Source organism: Gouania willdenowi, chromosome 18 (assembly GCF_900634775.1).
Source record: "Gouania willdenowi chromosome 18, fGouWil2.1, whole genome shotgun sequence".
NCBI lineage: Eukaryota > Metazoa > Chordata > Actinopteri > Blenniiformes > Gobiesocidae > Gouania > Gouania willdenowi.
This window is the reverse complement of record NC_041061.1, coordinates 18032690-18053182: the sequence shown is the minus strand read 5'-3', so window position 1 is coordinate 18053182 and position 20493 is coordinate 18032690. Positions and strand designations below refer to the sequence as shown.

The following is a 20493-nucleotide window of genomic DNA, read 5'->3' as shown; positions in this document are numbered from 1 at the left end:
CAATTTTATGTCCATTTAAGTTTTCAGTGTGCACACAGAGACACAAAGACTTAGAATTTTCATTTCTTATACAGGTGTAGAGAAAATGAAACAACTTCTTGAACAAATTTGTAATATTTGAATCACAAACCTGCTTTATAATCTCTTTGCCTATAGAATTACAATTTTTTTTCAAGTTTTTTTTTTTTTTTACGCCTTACCCTTAAAAATAGAAATTTTATTTATTTATTTATTTATTCAGTTCATTTCCGACATGGTTGCATTCACAGAAATTCATTTGACATTCAGAGCAAAATCACATCATGGTTTTTTTTTTTTTTTTTTTTTGTCCTTTTTCATGCCGGAAAGGGCGACGGAAAAAAGCATTATGCTTATCTAGATCCGTCCCCTAATTTGAACACAGATAATTTTACATCCAACCTCGTTTCTTCCCTTTTTTTTTTTTTTTTGTGATGTGTTCTCGTCTGCGGTCATTGTTCCTGCTGTTACTCCTCATCACAGTCTTTTTCCCCCGTATTTCCACGAGCTTTCTTTTCCAGTCGTTGTTTACGTTCCTCCAACTCTCCAAACGTGAAGTTCTTCTTCTCTCTGAGAACCTTCATATCCTCTGAGAGTCGCCTCAGCTTACGATCCATCCAGAAGGCACATGCACAGACACATACCCCCATCATTAGCAGTCCAAAGATCATGACTCCTAGCAGATAGATGTCCTCCACATCTTCCACTTTCAGCTGGGAGAGACAGAGCATCTGGCTTCTCCCTCGTGCGTCCACGACATATCCACTTGGGTATGTGTCCTTTGGACACGGTATTTCGTGCTGAAGCAATTGCCTCGTTGAGAAGATTTTGTCAATGGTGCTCAATGAAGTCTAAAATTCCTTTAGTTTTTTTAGACTTCCATATCTCTTAGTGAATCAATTCTTTAAACTTATGCCAAAAATTTTAGAAATCCAATCAAAAACGTTTTGCTGCAAAACTGTATGACTCTCCAACTTTTCTTTTAATTTTAAAATCTGTAGGCAAATTAAAAAAAAAAGAAAAAGACAGAAAGAATTATGCTCAATGTCTGTTTTAAAATAAGTTGAACTTATCAGGTATGTTGAGTTTTGGGTGAATTAAATAAAATTAAACATCACATTTTCTGGGAGAAACTCATGAATACAAATGATTGCAGATCATTTTTCCTGTGCTGGAGATTTGAAGTTTGAGAGAAAAACACAAAACAATAATAAGGTTAAAATAGGCTGTAATGTTGTAGCAGAGGTGTGTGAGTTTCTTTGAAGCGACACCTCGACTGACAGCACTGTTTACCTCTCAGTGCTGTGGTAAAAGCAAAAGGTGAACTTTCCACTGATGGAAACTTCTTTCAGCAGTGAATGAAACTTCAAATACAAGCTTGTAATAAACCACAGGGAGAGTTCAGTTGATCTCAGTCTGTTCTCTACACAATACACACAACCATCACAGGTCAAGGTCAAATCAACCTGTTTGAGATGGACTTAAAAATCCTGCTTAAGACTTAGAAAAAAAATGTATTGTGGGCAAAAACCAAATGAATAAAATTCCAGTAAGAAGATAATGAAAAAGCATTCTCCCCAAGAAATAAATGTAGATAAAAAGTCACTGCTGTAAATCTCCTTGTGTTTAAAGTTCTGTGGGAACTGAACAAATCTGTTCCCTCCACCTTTTAAAGACAAGACTGATCCTATCAGATGGAACATTTACAGTATGGTAATACAAAGTGTGTCCACGGTCTTTGACCAAAGTGCTGACTTCGCATAATTTGGGAGAGGCCAATGCTAGGTTAAGCTAAATAATGTAAGTTTACTTTTTTTTTTGCATCATTTGGTCAAAAAAAACCTAATCAGCTTTGAACATATTGTAATCCAATGTTGTCTGAGTGAACATGAATCCCTGCTCCAATCAGGAGATATTTCTACAAACAGAGTAACTCCATGCGCTGTTTTGGGTGTTGCTATTGGCTGCTCGACTGAAGTCAAGCACACTCACGTACCATCAATAGTAAAAGTGCAATGGTGGACGTTCCAGCAGAAGTCTCCATCGCAGCGTTAGGCACAGGGGTTACACAGCAAAGCAAAGGAAATAGGAAGACTGAGGTAGCAAAGCAACAGTCTAAAGACACAATTATACAAGAGAGGAATGGACCACTTTGCATCTTTGTGGATCCCCCTGACTGTGCAGGGTCTGCCTCACGTACTGGCTTCAGAGCGAGAGTGTGAACAGATCATCACAGGTAAACTTTAGAGAAGCTTGTTCAAGATGGAGAGAACAGACGCAATTTATTTTACAGTCTTAATACAAAGTGATGGTTGTCAGACTGCCCTGAGCGGCAGCTGGGATCACAACCGCCTCTGTGAGCTGTGAGACGTGCATTCAAGCCAGAACACTCTGCAAAATGTAAGATAACTGTTAATGATGGGGGTATGTGCCATTCTGATGGATCGTATGCTGAGACGGCTTTCCGAGGATATCAAGGCACTTTGAAAGAAGAAGAACTTTTCGTTTGGAGAGCTGGAGGAACATAAACAACGCCTGGAAAAAAAAAAGCCCGAGGGGATACGGATAACAACGGGACAAAAAAGGGACAAAAAAAAAAAAAAACATAATTGTGAAAGAAGAAGATAAGAATGTTCGACCAGGAAAGAAACATGCTTTGATGTCAAATTACTGTGTTCAAACTGGACGGATTTAGATAAGCAAACTGCTTTTTTCCGTCTCCCCTTTCCTTTGCAACCATGTCGGGAAATGAACTGAATAAATAAAAAATAAAAATAAAATAAAGTCCTTACATTTGTCACTCGTCTCTATTGAGAAAAAGTCACAAAGAGCGACACACAGGATGTCGTTAAGGGAGGTTAAGTTAAGTTCTGTTTTGAAAACAGGAAGCGGAGGCAGGAATTCTACATACTGCAGCTTTAAGAGAAAACTTGATGCAAACTGAAAAAGAAAAAACAATGTCAACCAAGTACAGCTATGCAGATGACCTGGCCATAATGAAAACTGATGGTTTAATTGGTGTTAACTGAAGGAGCAAAAAAACGCTTTTCAAACTAAAAAAAAAAAAAAAAGTCCAAATATGCATTTCCACACACTTCTAAGTGTGTCTACGACATGTTAACACACAGAGTACACACACTCGTTCTGTCTCTGAGTGTGAGATCTGCTGGGTGGGTTTAAAGCTCAAAGCAGCATAGTTCAGGTCTTCTGTGCGTTGGCTGATGTCCTGATAAGGAAGAATAAAACATGTCAGAAACGTTCAGAGGAAGTGATTTAAAAGCATGCTGAACTATTAAAACGTACCTCTGTGACTGATGCTGAAAAAAGACCAAAGAAGACAAAGTGTTTATCACGAAAAAAATTCACATTTAAAGAACAAAGAGGTGAAGAGTTGTAGCTATCGTACCTGTGGATCCTCTGCTTGTTTTCTTATGCATCTTATATATTAGATAAGTTAGAACAATAACCAGTGTGGTGCTGAGAAACAAAGCTGCACTCAAGATATACTCTGGAGTTGATTTATCTGCAGGAAATCAGACACAAAGACAAAATGAGGAAATGACAGTTTTATAATTTTAGCATTTATTTATTTATTGATTTATTTATTTTTGAGCAATTTACATTTTACATTCCTACAACATTCACATTCACATTATTCTGTTACAGTAGCTCAAAAAGGGAATAGGCTGAAGCCAAAAGCTTATATACGCCTATCCCGTAATCAATGTAATAAACGGTTACATTTCCTGGTGATATTGCACAATCCGCTTATATTCTAAATAATAATTAAAAAGGAAGAGAAAAAAAAAAAACTAAATTCCAGTGGCGGGAAGTACTCAATTACATTTACTCACGTTCATGAACTTGAGTAACTTTTGAAAATAATTTTACTTCTTAGAGTATTTTATCCATACAGTACTTTCACAGTTTTACTATACTCTTGCGTAAACAAAAATAGTGGTTACATTTTCCATCCGAAGAAATAATCAAGCAACATAATGATATCCATAACCAGGCGCATGTACAGCTTCTGCATCATGCAACTGTTTACGTAGCAAATAGAATTTAAATCCTTTCATCGGCACTATATTCAAGTAAAACTTTTTCTTTATACTTTTTCTTGAATTTGAAAAGAGTTGGGCACTGCTTAAGATCTTCCTCTAACCTATTCCAAAGCCAGACCCCTAGCACAGAAATGCACATCTTTTTTCTGGTTGAATGCACCATCTGCACTTTAAAGATCATACATCCTCTTAGATCATAATCCCCTTCTCTTAATTCAAATAGTTCTTGAATTTTAGCTGGTAACAATGATTTTGTAGCTTTGTATAACAGTTGTACCGTATAAAAGTCAACTAAATCATACAGTTTTAATAGCTTAGATTGCAGAAATAATTTGTTGGAGTGCTCATAATATCCAGCCTTATTAATTGTTCTGATTGCTCGTTTCTGGAGTATGAAAACGGAATGTAATGAACTTTTGTAATTGTTACCCCAAATTTCTATACCATATGTCAGATACGACATGACCAAAGAACAGTACAGCAGATGAAGCGCTTTATACTCCAGCACATGCTTAGTTTGATTAATCACTGCAATACTTTTTGAGATTTTATTTTGAATGTGTCTGATGTGCGGTTTCCAATTCAGTTTATCATCAATAATCATCCCCAAAAATTTGTTTTCAGACACCTTTTCTATTGTAATATCATTTATAGAGATTACCCGATCCTGATATTTAAATTTACCAAACATCATTACTTTAGTTTTATTTAAGTTTAGTGAAAGCTTATTAATATCCATCCATGATTTTATCTTAGTCAATTCCAATTTTGCTATATCAATGAGATTGTTGAAATTATCATTAGAATAAAAAATATTGGTGTCGTCAGCAAATAATATCATTCTTAACACTTTAGACACATTGAATACATCGTTTATATAGAGATTGAATAATTTAGGACCCAATATAGATCCTTGAGGAACACCACAAACTATGTTCTGACATTTTGACTCCCACTCCCCCATCTTAACAAACTGCTGTCTCTCTGTTAAATAGCTCTGCATCCAGCTCCCAGCCACTCCTCGAATACCATATTTTTCCAATTTATTAAGTAAAATTTAATGATTTATTGTGTCAAAGGCCTTCTTTAAATCAATGAATATTCCAATTGCAAATTTCTTCTTATCAAGATTTGTAGTTATTTCTTCCACCGCTTCCAGAATTGCCATTGTAGTAGATCTCTTTTCTCTAAAGCCATATTGACTCTCATTCAATATCCCACATGTATCAATACATTTTTCCATCCTTTTGCTAAAAACTTTTTCTAATATTTTTGAAAATTGGGGGAGCAGAGAGACTAGTCGATAGTTAGTGAAGATGTTTTTGGATCCATCTTTGTATAAGGGTATTACTTTAGCGATTTTCATTTTATTGGGGAACGTTCCAGTTTGAAGAGACAGGTTACATATATAAGTTAAGGGTTTTACAATAGTGTCGATTACTTTTTTCACTATTATCATATCTAAGCCATTACAATCAATCGAGGATTTGTTTTTACATTTATTAACAATGTTAAGGATCTCAAACTCATTTACACAAGAGAGAAAAATAGTCTTTGGATGCCATTCTATAATTGATTCATTCAGTTTATCATTACTGTGCTTTGGAATTTTCTCTGCCAATTCTGGTCCAATGTTCACAAAAAAGTCATTAAATTTATTTGCTATATGCTGCATATCCGAGTTTTCTTCATTGTTGATAACAAAGGAATCTGGATATGACTTCTTCCTTTGGTTAGCTTTCAATAACCCATTTAATATGCCCCAAATCCCTTTCATACTGCTTCTATTCTCATTTAATCTATCTGTGTAGTACTTTTTCTTGTTTACTCTTATAATATTTGTTAATTTGTTCTTATACGATTTGTAGCAATTTTCAGCTTCTTTTGTCCGCTGTTTTATAAACTTTCTATATAAATAATTTTTCTTTTTACATGCATTTATTAAGCCTTTCGTTAACCAGGGACATTTCGGAAGTTTCTTCTTTGTATAATATTGTTGCTCGGGGCAATGCCTGTTGTACAGTGAACAAAACCATTCTAAAAATATATCATAGGCTTTATCCACATTTCCCTCTGCATACACACAATTCCAGCTTTGTTTTAGTAGGTCAGTTTTAAATTTATTGCATCCTCTGATCTTAACCGTACATAAACAGGATTTTGACTAATATCTTTCTTTTTATAGTTATCATCATAAATTGCAAAAACTGGTAAATGGTCAGATATGTCACATATCATTAGTCCACTGGCTTTAATATATTCTATCTTATTCGTAAAAATATTGTCTATGAGTGTGGCACTATTTTCTGTAACTCTACTGGGCCGAGTTATAGTCGGAAATAGGTTCATACTGTGCATTCGATTCACAAATTCATCTGTTACTGCATGTTTATTTGGATTCATCAAATCTATATTAACATCACCACAAATAAATAGTGTTTTATTTATGTTGGAATACAGTTTCTCTATCCATTCAGTGAATATTTCGATACTTGAACCCGGTGGTCTATATATGCAACTGATGATTATATTTTTTTTCTTTTCACAAGAGATTTCGATTGTTAGTGACATACTTTCCACTTGTTTGTACTTAATTGAAGTATGGACATATATAGCCACACCACCACCCGTCTTATTTTCTCTATTCACATAGTTCAGTTCGTAACCATCCATTTCAAATTGAATACATTTGTTTTCCTTAAGCCATGTTTCTGATATTGCTACAATACTATAAGGATGTTTAATTTGCTGTAAATATTCTTTTATGTGGTTAAAGTTTGCATACATACTTCTGCTGTTGAAGTGTATAAATGACAAATTCTCATCTGAATTGATCATATTATATTCTTTCTCTGAATAATATTTACAAACAATGTCATGCATTGGTTCATAAAACTGGAAGTAAAAGGTTTTGATTTATTGGTATATTATAAAATACTGCTAATTATTTCACTTATCTAGTAATTGTTAAAGAACCTCCTTAAACTTCTATTATTGATGATTATGTATTATTACATGTTCAAAAAGAAAACCAACTATGGAGGAACTTACTTTTGCGCTCCTGTCTGGTTCCATTTCCAAACACGATGCGTCCACACACAGTAACTGCACAGTAGTAGGTTCCAGCATTAGACTGATCCAGGTTGTTCAATGACAGGTTGTAGACACAGGTGTGTTTTTTATTTGTTTTCCTCTCACACTGATCACTGTTGTCACTTTGGGTGTAGATGAGACTTGGATGATGATCCTCAGAGTTCTTGAACCAGTAAACACTGTATTCTCCACCACAGCTCTCAGTGGATGCTGTGCACTTTAGAGTCACTGAGTCTCCTGAATGGATTGTCTCAGAGTCTGATTGTTGGACCAAAGCGTTAAATGAAGAATTTGCGTCTTTTACAACAACAGATGTTCCCTCTGAAAACTGCATCTTAAACTGATAGCTGTATTTTAAACAGTAGTAAGTAGCTGTGTCAGAAGCCTTCACATTAGAAATTTTTAGGTATAAAGTGTTGTCTCTCATATTTAATGTTAAGCGTGTGTTATTGATAAATTCATCATGGAACGTTCCTTCTTTTTTATATTTATGATATGTAGAAATTATCTTTGGTTGTTTCCCCAGAGGCTGTTTGTACCAATAGATCAATGATGCATCATTCTTCTGATATAAACACTGCAGAGTTACATTGTCACCAACATTAACTGAAATCAAACGTCTCTCCTGATGCAGAGATGAGGACAATGATTGACAGGTTTCTTGAGCTGAAACATGGAGAAAAACAAACACACCATCATTCACAGCTAAAGAAAAGTCTGAGTCTCTACAAAGTGAAGAGTATAAAGTTAAAGTGTCAGAAAGAAAACTCACCGATGCTGAGCAAACAGATCAGAGAGAGGACAAAGTGTGCACAAGTCATGGTGCTGGAATTCTGGGGTTGACAGGAACTGAAGCCGCTCTTAAGAACAAGGATTACACTTGATTGGTCGGACTGAAGTGACACTGCACGCCCAACTAAGGAAACATCATCACATGTTCACTGGTAGCTTTGATGTCAGCAGGTTCTGTACATGAGCAGATTCACTGCATCCACTGATAGAAGACTTTGATATTCAACATCTGGATGGAAATCACTGTAAATACACATTAGTCACTAAGAAACACACACAGCTGATGATGTTATATAATAAAACTTTATTAATGTGCTGAGACAATGATGTAAATTGTAAAACTTTATATAATTCAGGACAGCATTATTTTAAAGTATAGCATACACTTTTGCAATGTTAGGTGTTCATTGGAATCAGATGTTGTTCTAATCCATTATTAGGAAATCCACTGTTTTCTTTTTTTTTCTGTTGTTGAACACTTTTTGTACTTTTAAAACTGTGTCTCACATGACTAATGCAAAGTTTCTCATCTTAATTTAAACATTTACCAATAAATAGTCAGTGGTCAGTTGCTCTTTGTGTGTTTAGGTGGGACTGCATGTTTTCTACATCCTGTAAAAACCACATCAGCCTCTGTCTGCACTGACTGTTTTCCTGTTACTTTGTTTGTGTGTCTCTGGTTTCTCTCTGTGAATGGGTTGTAATCTAGGGTACACATAACTTTTTGATCTATTGCTCAGAGGAGTACCTGGGGTTGTTCCTTGGTGCTCACGTTTTTCAAAAACCCCCTCACAGGAGGAACATAATAGATGGATGAATAAATAATGTGAAATATATTTTCATTTAAGCTGAATATGGTTAAAAAGCCTGTGTTCTCCAAAGCCTCAAAGAATATAAAGCTTTTAATAAAAGGAATGAAAACTAATCCTATAAATATCTGAAAACCAAATACAATAACATACACAGAACCTTTACTATTTTAAAACACTGATGGTTATGTCATCCTACAGAATGTTGTCATCATATAATACATTATATATTATATAGTTTGTGTTTTTCCAAATAGATTTATCTTACGGGACTTCCTGGTAAAATAAAGGTTTAATAACCATTTTTAGTCTATCACAATATGTGGTGGCACATTTAATGCTTGTTTTTTTATTTTATTTTTAAAATTAGTCACAATATTTTCTTTTTCAATAAAGGTTCCTTTTTTGACTCATTTTGTTGAAATTTCCTTTAAAGGAGGTGCAATAAAAAAAGTTTGAGAACCATCAAGTTAGTGTCAATGATGGATGAACTGCCCTCATGCCTGTGTAATGTGAAACGTTTACATGGCTCAGTCTATACTCTGTTCTGGAATAATCCATCACATTAAAATGTGTCCAAACTTTGTTCATTTTTCTTTCACTCATTTCTCTCATCTCCACCTCTAAGTTTCTGTGTCTGAATAAATATTTTTTCATTATTTTTTTATTTATTCAGTTTATTTCCGACATGGTTACATTCATTTTTTTTTTTTTTTTTTGTACATGCCGAAAAAGGAGACGAGAGAAGCAGTTTGCTTATCTGGGTCCCGTCCCCTGTTTTACCATCGCAAATTTACATGGGTTTACATGTCTCTCTGGTCAAACATTCTTGAGTTCTTTCTTGTGTATTCTCATCTGTAGTCAGTGTTGTCTTGTTTTTATTCCTCCTCCTCTATCGTTGTTCGTGTTGGCCTTGTTCCCTGCCAGACGTTGTTAGCATTCCTCCAGTTCAAGAATAGTTCCTCTTTCGAAGGTGTTTGGAAGTTTTTTCCCTTTTCATCCATAATGTCACCACTCGGGAATGTCTCTTTTGGACACACAAGTTTGCAGCTTGTTTTGTCTCTACTTCAAGGTTAATCCAGCTGTTGTTAGTTCTATTGGCAGTGTTGTATTTTCCACTGTTAGATTTAACTTGTATAAACACATTATTAAATCTTAGTTCATAAGCAAGGTAGTAATTTCATTGTATTATATCTTAGTTCATAAGCAAGGTAGTAATTTCATTGTACAGGAAAACGTGTTTCTAACAGCACATATGACAATAAACACTTTGAATTTAAATTTAATGTAATCCTTAATCACCCCACCACCTAGCAATTAAAATGAATAAATGACAGACCTTTTTTACTCTTGGTTTCCACATTTAATTCAGTCTCTGTAAAATAATCAGTCTGAGTTTTGTTTCCAGTGTTTATAAAGATCTGGGTCCATATCCATGATTACCATCAGTAATGTTGTTGTTTAGGTGGATCCTTCGTATTTTTACTCGTATTGTCTCTCTCCCTCCCTTCCTGTTCAATGTGCTTAGCTGACTCAGCTGAGTCTGCTCCCAGATGAGTTACATACAAATCTAAAATCTCAAATCTTTAGTGTCCAAATGCAAATTTCAGTATTTGTTTGTTTTTTTTTTTGCACCACTTATGTTCACCCCTGGTTATGGTCCTCCTTGTGTAATTCACCCTCTGTTCTGTTTGTGTGTTGATTCACAGTGATTGAGTAGTTTTTCCTGTTTCTACTGAAGTGTTTCTCATTCCTTGATTGCCTTCCCTGCGCTATCCCAGGAGTGTTTGTTCACAATCTGTTTGCTGTTGGATTGTCCTTCAAGTCTTGAATTATAGCTTCTCATGTTCCCAGGTTCTTCTAATGTGTTTTTCCCTGTGACCATTATTCTGATTACTGTTTGGACACTTTTTCACTCTTCAGTTTTATTGTGTAAAGACACTTCCTGTTACAAAACAACTCTGCACCCCCTCAACTCCAGCACCTCACCTCTCTGACAGAATAACTATGGCACTTTTTTTGCATTGCTGTATACCATATTAGTTTCATCTCTTGTACAATAAATCAATGAGCAGGAAAAAGTTGTGTTACTGTAGTTATTATTGAAAAGAAAAAGTTAGTCCCATTGCATCATATTCAACAATGAAAATAACTAATAACCAGTGTTTGTTTTGAGAACAAATTTTTATTTAGTTTTAGCCATAGTATTTTTTTTTATTAAATTTGACTTTGATTAAGTCATCAGAATTATTATAGTTTAGTTATAGTCAACTAAATGACATGAAGATTTTAGTCCACTAGAATATGAAACATAGTTTATGCAATGTTTTAAAGATTCAACTACCATTGTTTAACCTGATATGGAACAATATTATTTTTTTGTAAATACACAGAAACAGTCTTCTTATATCTACAAACACAATCAGCTTACTCCCTATTGGATCACTTAACGACTTGTCCCGCCTTCCACACAGTAAAAGTAAACTTTGTTCTGATAGGATTTCGTCCCATGTGACAAAATTACATTTTAGTTTTTATTAGTTAACCAACAAAACCAAAAATTAGTTCATCGTTCATCGGCTCTACATTAACCAGTGAGTGGCTTGGATTTCATTGCACCTCTGCACTGTTTCTGGATTCACCAGAGCTGCGCTCGGATGAGCGTCGCTTTCAGCGCTACTTCCGTCTCACTCGTGCCCAGTTTGACAACCTGCTGACCCGCATCGGCGTGCGCATCTCCAACCAGGACCCCAATTATAGGCGATATATTCCAGCAAACAGCGCCTATTCAACTGTCTCCACCTCCGGTTCGTGTTTTCTTCTTATTATTATTAACCTGAAACATCATGGTTGGGGAACGCTCTTGATTGGTCGACGTGCCGTAATATGCCCCAAAAGTTCAAGAATCCCAACTCCAGCATTGGCCGCGTTGGAGGCGCCGGACGCACGCTTAAAGGCCCCGCCGCGTGAAAAAGCTTCAAAACGCGCCGCACAGGAGGCGCGGGATTCACAGCGGGACCTCCGACGCTCCCTAGAAGCATGTCCACCATGTATTGTGAATGTAAACCTGCCGCTTTCGTTGCTTTCCACGTGTTTGGTGTGAACACTACGTTCAGACAACAGGTCATTATGCACAATTCAGATTCAGATTTTTGTGTACATGTTCATATTACACAATAAGCGCAACTTCAATCAGTTTACAGAAGGAACTGAATCTGAACCACATGCGCAAAAATGATTCTGAGGTAATACGTGATGATACAGGCCATTCAAACAGCAGTCGCATTGCAAAATATTTAGATACAGTACATATCGGATTTCAGGGCACATATGAAAGAAGCCTCAGTCGTAATTAAAAAAAACTTATTTGTGCAATGTGAACTGTCTTTAACAGCTCGGATACAATTTGCCTATTGGCAAAAAAAAAAAATTTGAGTTGGGTCGTATTTGCCTGCAGTCTGAGTGTAGCCTCACATGAACTACAGTAAAGCTCAACAAAATGGGGCAATTGGAAGCATAAACTGATTTGAACTTATTTTTATTCAACAACAATCCCAATTCACGTCTTAGCAACACCTAAACACAATTATATAGAATTTATACACATATCTCAATGAATATTTCCAAAGCACAGGAAAAGTAAAAATTAGAAGAAATGAAATTATCATGAAGTAAAACCATAACATTGAGCTGCAGATATATTGATTAAAAAAAGATTAATTATCAGAGAGACTAAAACTATCTAATTTTTCACTGTAGAGTACACACACTCAGTTTTGGTGATGTTTCGTTTCCGTCCTGTTTTGCTCACTTGAATAACATTTAAAGCTGCATAGTGAAGGATTTCCTCCTAGAAACAAACACATGAATCCATTATCAGTGTGCAGAAAAATACTTTAAAATACACTTTAGAGTCAGTGGTCACCTCTGTGTTTGGTGCTGATGATGATGATGACACGACTGGTCGTAAAATAAAAAAAGATATAATTTAATTAGAGTCCAAAAGGTCAATATATGCAGCTTTGTGTTTAAATATGATGTCAGTTACCTGTGCGTTGGCTTTACTTGTACAGTGTGTATAAGACGAAAGCCAATAATAGAATTAAAATGATGGTAAATGCTAAAGCTCCACCCAAGATATGCACCATCTTCAGTGAATGCTCAACAGCTGGGAAAAGTAGTAAAATCAATCAATTTGAGTTACAAAATATGTCAAAATGAAGTTTCTCACCTTCACCGATGAACACAGTCGTGTTTCTGAAGAGTTCGTGTCCACATGAAGCAATAGCACAGAAGTTGAACCCAGCATTAATGTGATCTTTACCTTTTATCATCTCATTGTAGAGACACGTGTGATGGTTTGATCTGGGAATCCTTAAACACTGAGGGGTCCAGTTTTCATGAGGGATCTTTGACTCTTTAACACTGAGTTGGTCCCAACAGCCTCCAGTGAACACTGTACAGTTCAGAGACTGGGATGCAGAACCATCGGCCGACACTTTAACGTCCAAAGCTGAACCTTTAACTCTGACTCTGGTTCCTTTCTCAAATGTAACCTTACCCAGCTCACCATGTGCACAAAAGTACGTTGCTGTGTCAGAAAACTGCACAGGTGATATTTTTATTTGATTATCACGTTCAGTAATCTCCTGTCTGAAACGTGGGTTTTCTTTAAAATCGCCATTGAAAGAAAAGATCTGACCCTGTTTATAAGCACTGGAGATGAGGTGCAGCCTCTGGTCCAATGTTTGCTTGTACAAAAAATACATCTTTGCATTGTTGTAGAAACAGGTGAGAGTCAAGTTGTCGCCGACTTTCACTACTATTAACTTTCCGTCCAGAAGAGTTGGGTTCTGGTTGGAAATTTCCATTAAAGCTGAAAAATAAAATTTAAAAAAGAGAGAGAAAGAATGAGTGTAATTAAATTTCACCCAAAGTACATAAATCAATTATTTAAAAAATAATGCGCACCTTTTTTGTCGAGGTTCAGCAAGATCAGTAAGAAGACCAACTGGAGAGGTGTCATCGTGTCGATGTTTGCCGTGTTGAGTGAGAAGCACCTCAATACATTCTTGTTCTCTTCACAGAGGGTGGGACTCACACTGCTGAGTGGAAACTTTACATTTCTGTTTCTTCACAGAAATCCTGTGTTTTGGTCAGACCTGAAGATTCTTAGGCAGCTCTGACGTCACCCTCAGTGACCCAAATTCTGAATTGTTTTGTATAGGTGAGACCAAACACTTTCACTTTTTTTTTAAGGAATGTGTACATTTAACATAATATCTTAGTCTTTCATTACAGTTTTCAGCCAAATTCTGGTGATATTAAATATTTACTTGATGTTTTATATATAAGGCTGGCATTATGCCGTCATAAGGAAGGCTGTCAATAAGTGTTGTTTGCTAAATTATGAAATCTTTGAAGCTAGTACGTCGGTATTTATTGGGTTAGGTGGAGGGATCTAGTGAGGTTAGGTAGGGTTAAGCCTGATATATGCTTCTGCGTCAGGACCTATGCCATCAACGTGATGTAGCGGTTGGCCAACTGTAGTTCTGCGTCGAGGAAACACATCGCTATGCGATTGGCCGCCATGCTGCTAGAGGTTCTGTGTGTGTGTGTTTGTTACTCTGGCACTTTCTGTCCATCTCGGTTCTCTCTTTGACTCAATCTACTGTAGAAACAACTCTCGTATCGCTCCCCAAAACGATGAAACATAGCGGTGTTGACTGGAAAAGCAGTGACCGGGCTAGGGTTTGGGGCCGACCAATAACAGCGCTTACGTTCCGCGTCCCCTTGACGCCCAATCAGGATTTTTGGAAGGCGCATGTCAGGTTAAGGCTTGGGGGTTTACGTCAATGTAGAGCGCTTCGTGCGGCTACGGCATCGACCTGACGCAGAAGCCAGTGACCGGGGCTGAGGTTTGGAGAGGAGCAATCACAGCCCTTATGTTCTGCGTCGCCTTGACATGTAGACAGGATTTTTGGGAGGCGCACGTCACATTACAGCAGGGGGTCTATGTCTACGTAGAGCGCTAAGTGCGGCTACGGCATTGATTTGACGCGGAGCCATATATCAGGCTTTAGGGTTAGGTGTTAAGGTAACAAAGGGTTAGGTTAACAAAAATCACTCAATGACAGCTTTCATAACACCTTATTCATAAAAATGACAGCGTAAAGTCAGCTTTATGTATAAAACTTCAAGTAAAGTGTTACCAAGATGGGTAAGGCACATTAGTGGTTTCTAAGGATACTGGACAGGGGACTCTAGGAAGAGTGGTTATGGTTCAGATAATCATGTATCCGTGAGGCTGGGATACATAACACATACACAACAACACTGCAGAAGCATCTTTTTTTAAAACCACAAAGAGAAAAGTAACGCCCACTTTTTTCATTTGAACTGTTCGTTGTGTCACCAAGCTGCAAAATAAAAGAAAATACTTCATCATCGCGTCAAGTATTTAGGACCATGTGTGAAATGAATGCAGCCACATATATACAAAGTTGTATATTTAACCATAGTCTGAGTTTGGCTAATGTACCTACATGTAATGTTTTGCTGGTTTTTATGATCATTCACTGGGCCTGTGATGCTTTCAGGACCATAAGAAGAAACATATTTGTGGAGAACATGCAAACTCCACTCATTACTACACTAAGAATGTAACCTTTAAAAACTGACACACACTACATCCATCTCTGAGAAGTGACTGTCTTCAGCAGCTGTGTGGTTGACTGACAGAAGTCTGTGGTCTCATACAGGACGTGTGCAGAGTTTTCATGCACTGCTGTCACACTAGCATTGATGACCAGACTGCTTCACACCTATCACTCTGACTGTTGGATACATTAACATTAACTAAGGCTGCAGATCTGACTTGTAATGTTCATAAACAACTTGCGTGTCATACTCAAGGCCCGGGGGCCAAAACCGGCCCTTTAGAGCATCCAATTCGGCCCACAGGAGAAAAGTTACAGAGAAAACAGGAATCATTGTTAAAAAAAACAAAAAAACAAAAATTTTACTTCATGTCCGCAGTGTTCGGACCATAACAAGCAGTACAAAATGTATCACAAAATCTTTTCAAGGCAATAAGTAAAAATATGTGTGGACTCATTCTCTTTGGTTCAGAGCGCTTCATCAACCATTAGCATTAAAAAAAACTTAAAATGAATGTTTTTTTCTCAACTCCTGCCCTTTGCCCCTGAACCAAAATGGTCTGTATTTGGCCCCTGAACCAAAATAAGTCTGACACTTCTGATATAGAAGGTTTTCATTTGCTGAAAGGTGTTGAGGCAAATATTTAAAGAGTAACTGAACCAAAAGGATTTGGCTGACATGAGTATGGGCCTGAAATTCAAAAAATGCCTTGATTATGGGTGGGGCTCCTGGAGCAGGTAAGACACGCTCAATCTATACTATAAATTAACAATCTAGGCTACGCTAACTAGCTACTCAACACGTGTTATTCCTTTCTATTCACAATTATCTCAATCCAACCTACTCACTGCAGACTGGAGAGTCCACAGGTGCTAGTTTTTATAGGAGGGGCGGGACCAACAGAACTAATTTGTGATGTAAGAATAATAGCCAATAGCAAAATTAGAGTTTAGTTGCTGGGTTTCAAGCCAGAAGGCAGTTACTCATACAATTTAACAACAAAATGCACCAAATTGATATACTTTGACTAAATTGTCAAGAGATGGACAAGAATCAATCACCAACAGTTCTTCTTACACAAATACATTGGTTTCAACAGGAAAAATGTAGTTTTGGGATTTAGTTAGTCTTAAACACTGTAGATTGGCAAAGAATATTTGATCCAACAAAGCTTGTTTTTCCCCTTAAAGAGTAACTAAGTTGATGTAAAATAAAATTTGAAGGAAGTCTAGCTGTTCACTGAGCTACTCTCACCGACTGTTCTCTGGTCTGAGATGTGACTGAGTGGGTGGAGTTGCTCAGAAACTGACGAGAAACATATTTAGCCAATGCATGTATGGGCATTGCTCTTGTTCTCTCTGTGGTTTCAACCAGGAAGTCTCTGTAGAGTCAGTACTCCATCCTCGCAGTAGGCCTTTGATCCTCAGGCTGTATCAAACTGTATGAAGTACGTTCAAGTCCCGACCACAGAAATGACACAAATGAGCCTCAATGTTCTTCTACACTCTCCACTTTAGTCTTTCTTTGTGGCTGTCTGTTTTTAAATATTCAGATCTGGGTTTTTGTAATAAAATAGTCATACTTGTGTTTGAGGACAGGTGTTTGCACCATTCATCAATCGACCAGTCATAGAGAAACATCTCTAACTGGAGGAATAACCATAAACCTCTGCTACAAAGGTGAGACAATGGAGAAAGTTTAAGGACAGATGTTTGATTTGTAAATATCCTAATCTGTGGTTCCAAGAACACATTGGATTCCATAAAAAAGAAGTTAGTGGTATTTTTACTGTTTTTAGATACAGAAGAAGACTGGTTGTTTGTGTACGAGGTGAATGGGAAGCATGGAGGAGGTTCTTTACAGGTTTGGTGCTGCTTTTCAACAAATATTCAGGTAATCATCATAAATATATAATTGAAATTGTGCTAATATTACTTCATTAATGAGTCAAGTGCAGGAGTGACGTTTGCACATGTGGAAATTAAACATTTCTCTAAATGATCACTTATGGAGTTTAAACACATCAGATTTTCATCAGAGTTAATTTGATTTAGTTTTAGTCAGTCTTTTGACTAAAATGCAACTTAGTTTCTGTCAAAATGTAGTTATCAGGACCATTTGAGTTATAGTCTAGTTTTAATCAACTAAATAGGTTCAGATATAGTCGACTAAAATATAAAACATAAGTTTATGCGTTTTTCTTTAAAAAATTCAATTACCATTCATCAACCTGACAAGGATAGAAATGATGGGATCAATGCTTAAGATTAGTTCAGATTGGATTTTGTCCCATGTGATGAAATTGTAGTTTAGTTTTTAGTAGGAAACTAAAATGTTCAAGCAAGTTCATTTTGTCTTCTTTTTGTGAAACAATATGTTAAAGTTACATTTATCCAACCAAATTTTTTCAGGAAATTTACTTTAATCTCCTGACATGATCCTCAGTAGTTGCCTCTGAGGAAGGCTGACAGTTTTATGTCGAAACATGTCAGGAGATTAAAGTAAATTTAAAAGTAAATTTCCTGAAAAAAGTTGTCTGAATAAATGAAACCTAAACATATTTAAAATGTCAATATATTTTGAGTAGTTTTTGTTCAAATGTATTTTTTTCAATTAGTCTCGTTATTGTCGCTTTAAAAAAACATTAACACTGTTTTTTTATACTTTCATTACTGATCACAGCAGGTTGGAGACTTGTTTCCTAAGGTGGATGAAAGGTGCTACAATGGAACACAGTTTAACACATGGACAGGAATAGTAATGGAATCAATCCATCAACGTGTTGATTAGAAGATGCTGCAAAAAAAGATATTAAACTATATGTTAAGGTATCATTTTATTCAGTTTTTTTGCAGGAAATTTTATCTCCTCGCATGTTTCAACTGTCAACTGCCAGTCTCCCTCAGAGGTGATTGCTTTGATGCATCCCTACACATGTCAGGAGTTAAAATATCCTGAAAAAAAGTTGTCTGAATAAATTAAGTCACTGACTGTGATTTTAGAGCGTCAGAGGAATCTTCAGGTCTGACCAAAACACAGGATTCCTGTGAAGATACAGAAATGTAAAGTTTCCACTCAGCAGTGTGAGTCCCACCCTCTGTGAAGAGAACAAGAATGTATTGAGGTGCTTCTCACTCAACACGGCAAACATCAACACGATGACACCTCTCCAGTTGGTCTTCTTACTGATCTCGCTGTGTCTCGACAAAACAGGTGCGCAAAACAATTAAAAACCATTGATTATATATTAAAGTTAATAATTTCTATATTAATAATATTCTGCTTTTATTTGAAATTGAACTACACCCTTCAGGAAGTTTGAAAGCTTCTCTTTTTCTTCTTTACAGCTTTTACCGAACAACACACAACTGTTCATCAGGACAAAGGCTTCATAATAGTTGATGTTGGTAACAACCTGACATGTTTTTGTTCTTATAAGAATGCAAACCAATATTTTTGGTACAAGCAAACATTGGACCAGAGGCTGGAGCTTCTCGCTACCATCAACAAACACAGCACAACCAGTCATTTCTATGGCGATTTTAAAGAAAACCCACGTTTCAGCCTCGAGATAAATCAAAGTGATAATTACCTAAAAATATCACCTGTGCAGCTTTCTGACACAGCAACGTACTTTTGTGCACACGGTGATCAGGGTAATGTGACATTTGAGAAAGGAATCAGAGTCACAGTTAAGGGTTCAACTTTGGACGTTAAAGTGTCGGCCGATGGTTCTGCATCACAGTCTCTGAACTGTACAGTGTTCACTGGAGGCTGTTGGGACCAACTCAGTGTTAAAGAGTCAAAGATCCCTCATGAAAACCTGACCCCTCAATGTTTAAAGATTCCCAGATCAAACCATCACACGTGTCTGTACAACAAGATGATAAAAGGTAAAGATCACATTATTGCTGAGCTCAACTTCTGTGTCGTTGCATCATGTGGACACGAACTCTTCAGAAACACGACTGTGTCCCACGTTCAAGGTAAGAAACTTCTGTAGAATTCACAGTTATTGATAGTTTGTTGTACTTCCTATTAAAACATAATACTCATCTTCCCTAGGTGGTAAAGACTCAAATCTCTTGGTGAATCTCTTGAGTGGAGGCTTAGCATTTACCACCATTTCAATTCTAATATTGGCTTTCATTTTATACACACTGATCAAGAAGAGCAGAAACCAACCTACAGGTAACTAACATATTTAAATATAAAACTACATGTTTTGACCTTTTTGCTTCTTATTACGATACCTTTCTGTTTTTTCAACCTAGAGTTTCAGCCCATATATTCATCATCATCATCAACAAATGCAGAGGTAACCACTGTCTGACGCTATATAAAAACACATGACTGTCTTATATTCAAATTAACGCTAAATATGTTTGTTTCCAGCAGGAAATCCTTCACTATGCAGCTGTGAATATTAACCAACAGAGACGCACACGACGACAGCGAAACACCACCAACAATGAGTGTGTGTACTCCAGAGTTAAGCATTAGTTGATAGGCTTGTGTTTGTAACAGAGAGAGGCCTGAGGATTATCACAGCTTTAAATATATATTCAAAATGTATGAAGAGATGAAATTTATCAATGGAGGTGATAAGTAAGTATGTATAATGTACATTCTGTGTTTACCTTTGTTGCTTCTTTTTTGACTTGTGTGTAATTTGTTTAGCTCATAAATAAAAAGTAGTTTAATTATTGTTATTACATCAGCATGAATAAATACATCTGCTGTTTGAAATTAGTCACCAATTTGTACCTCTTTGCATCATAACGTTTAATAAAATAATAAAAACAGTAAATGACTCAGGGTATTAATGTTATTGTTATTGCATTGTCACAAACTCAACCTCAGATTTAACAAAAATGTACACGTTTGTGCCAAAAGCTGTCCATTATTACCATAATTAGAGGAAAAAGGATGATTAGCCACATCGCTGCGGCTGTGAGTAATTACTCATCAGAAGCGCTCCCTAAGCCGCCCTCCCCTGTCTCTCTATATTACTGAGCCCACCCACACCCCACATGTATGTATGTGACATATTTACT

General features: G+C 36.5%; 1 protein-coding gene across 1 annotated transcript in view; it reads left to right on the top strand.

The window, feature by feature from the left end:
- Positions 1-19631, top strand: part of kdm6ba (lysine (K)-specific demethylase 6B, a) — a 74680-nt gene extending 55049 nt beyond the window's left edge. Inside the window, exons 17-18 of the mRNA XM_028475274.1 lie at positions 2325-2329; positions 19609-19631. Coding sequence (XP_028331075.1) covers positions 2325-2329; positions 19609-19631 — 28 coding nt within the window. The remainder of the gene's footprint in view (positions 1-2324; positions 2330-19608) is intronic.
- Positions 19632-20493: the final 862 nt, after the last annotated feature.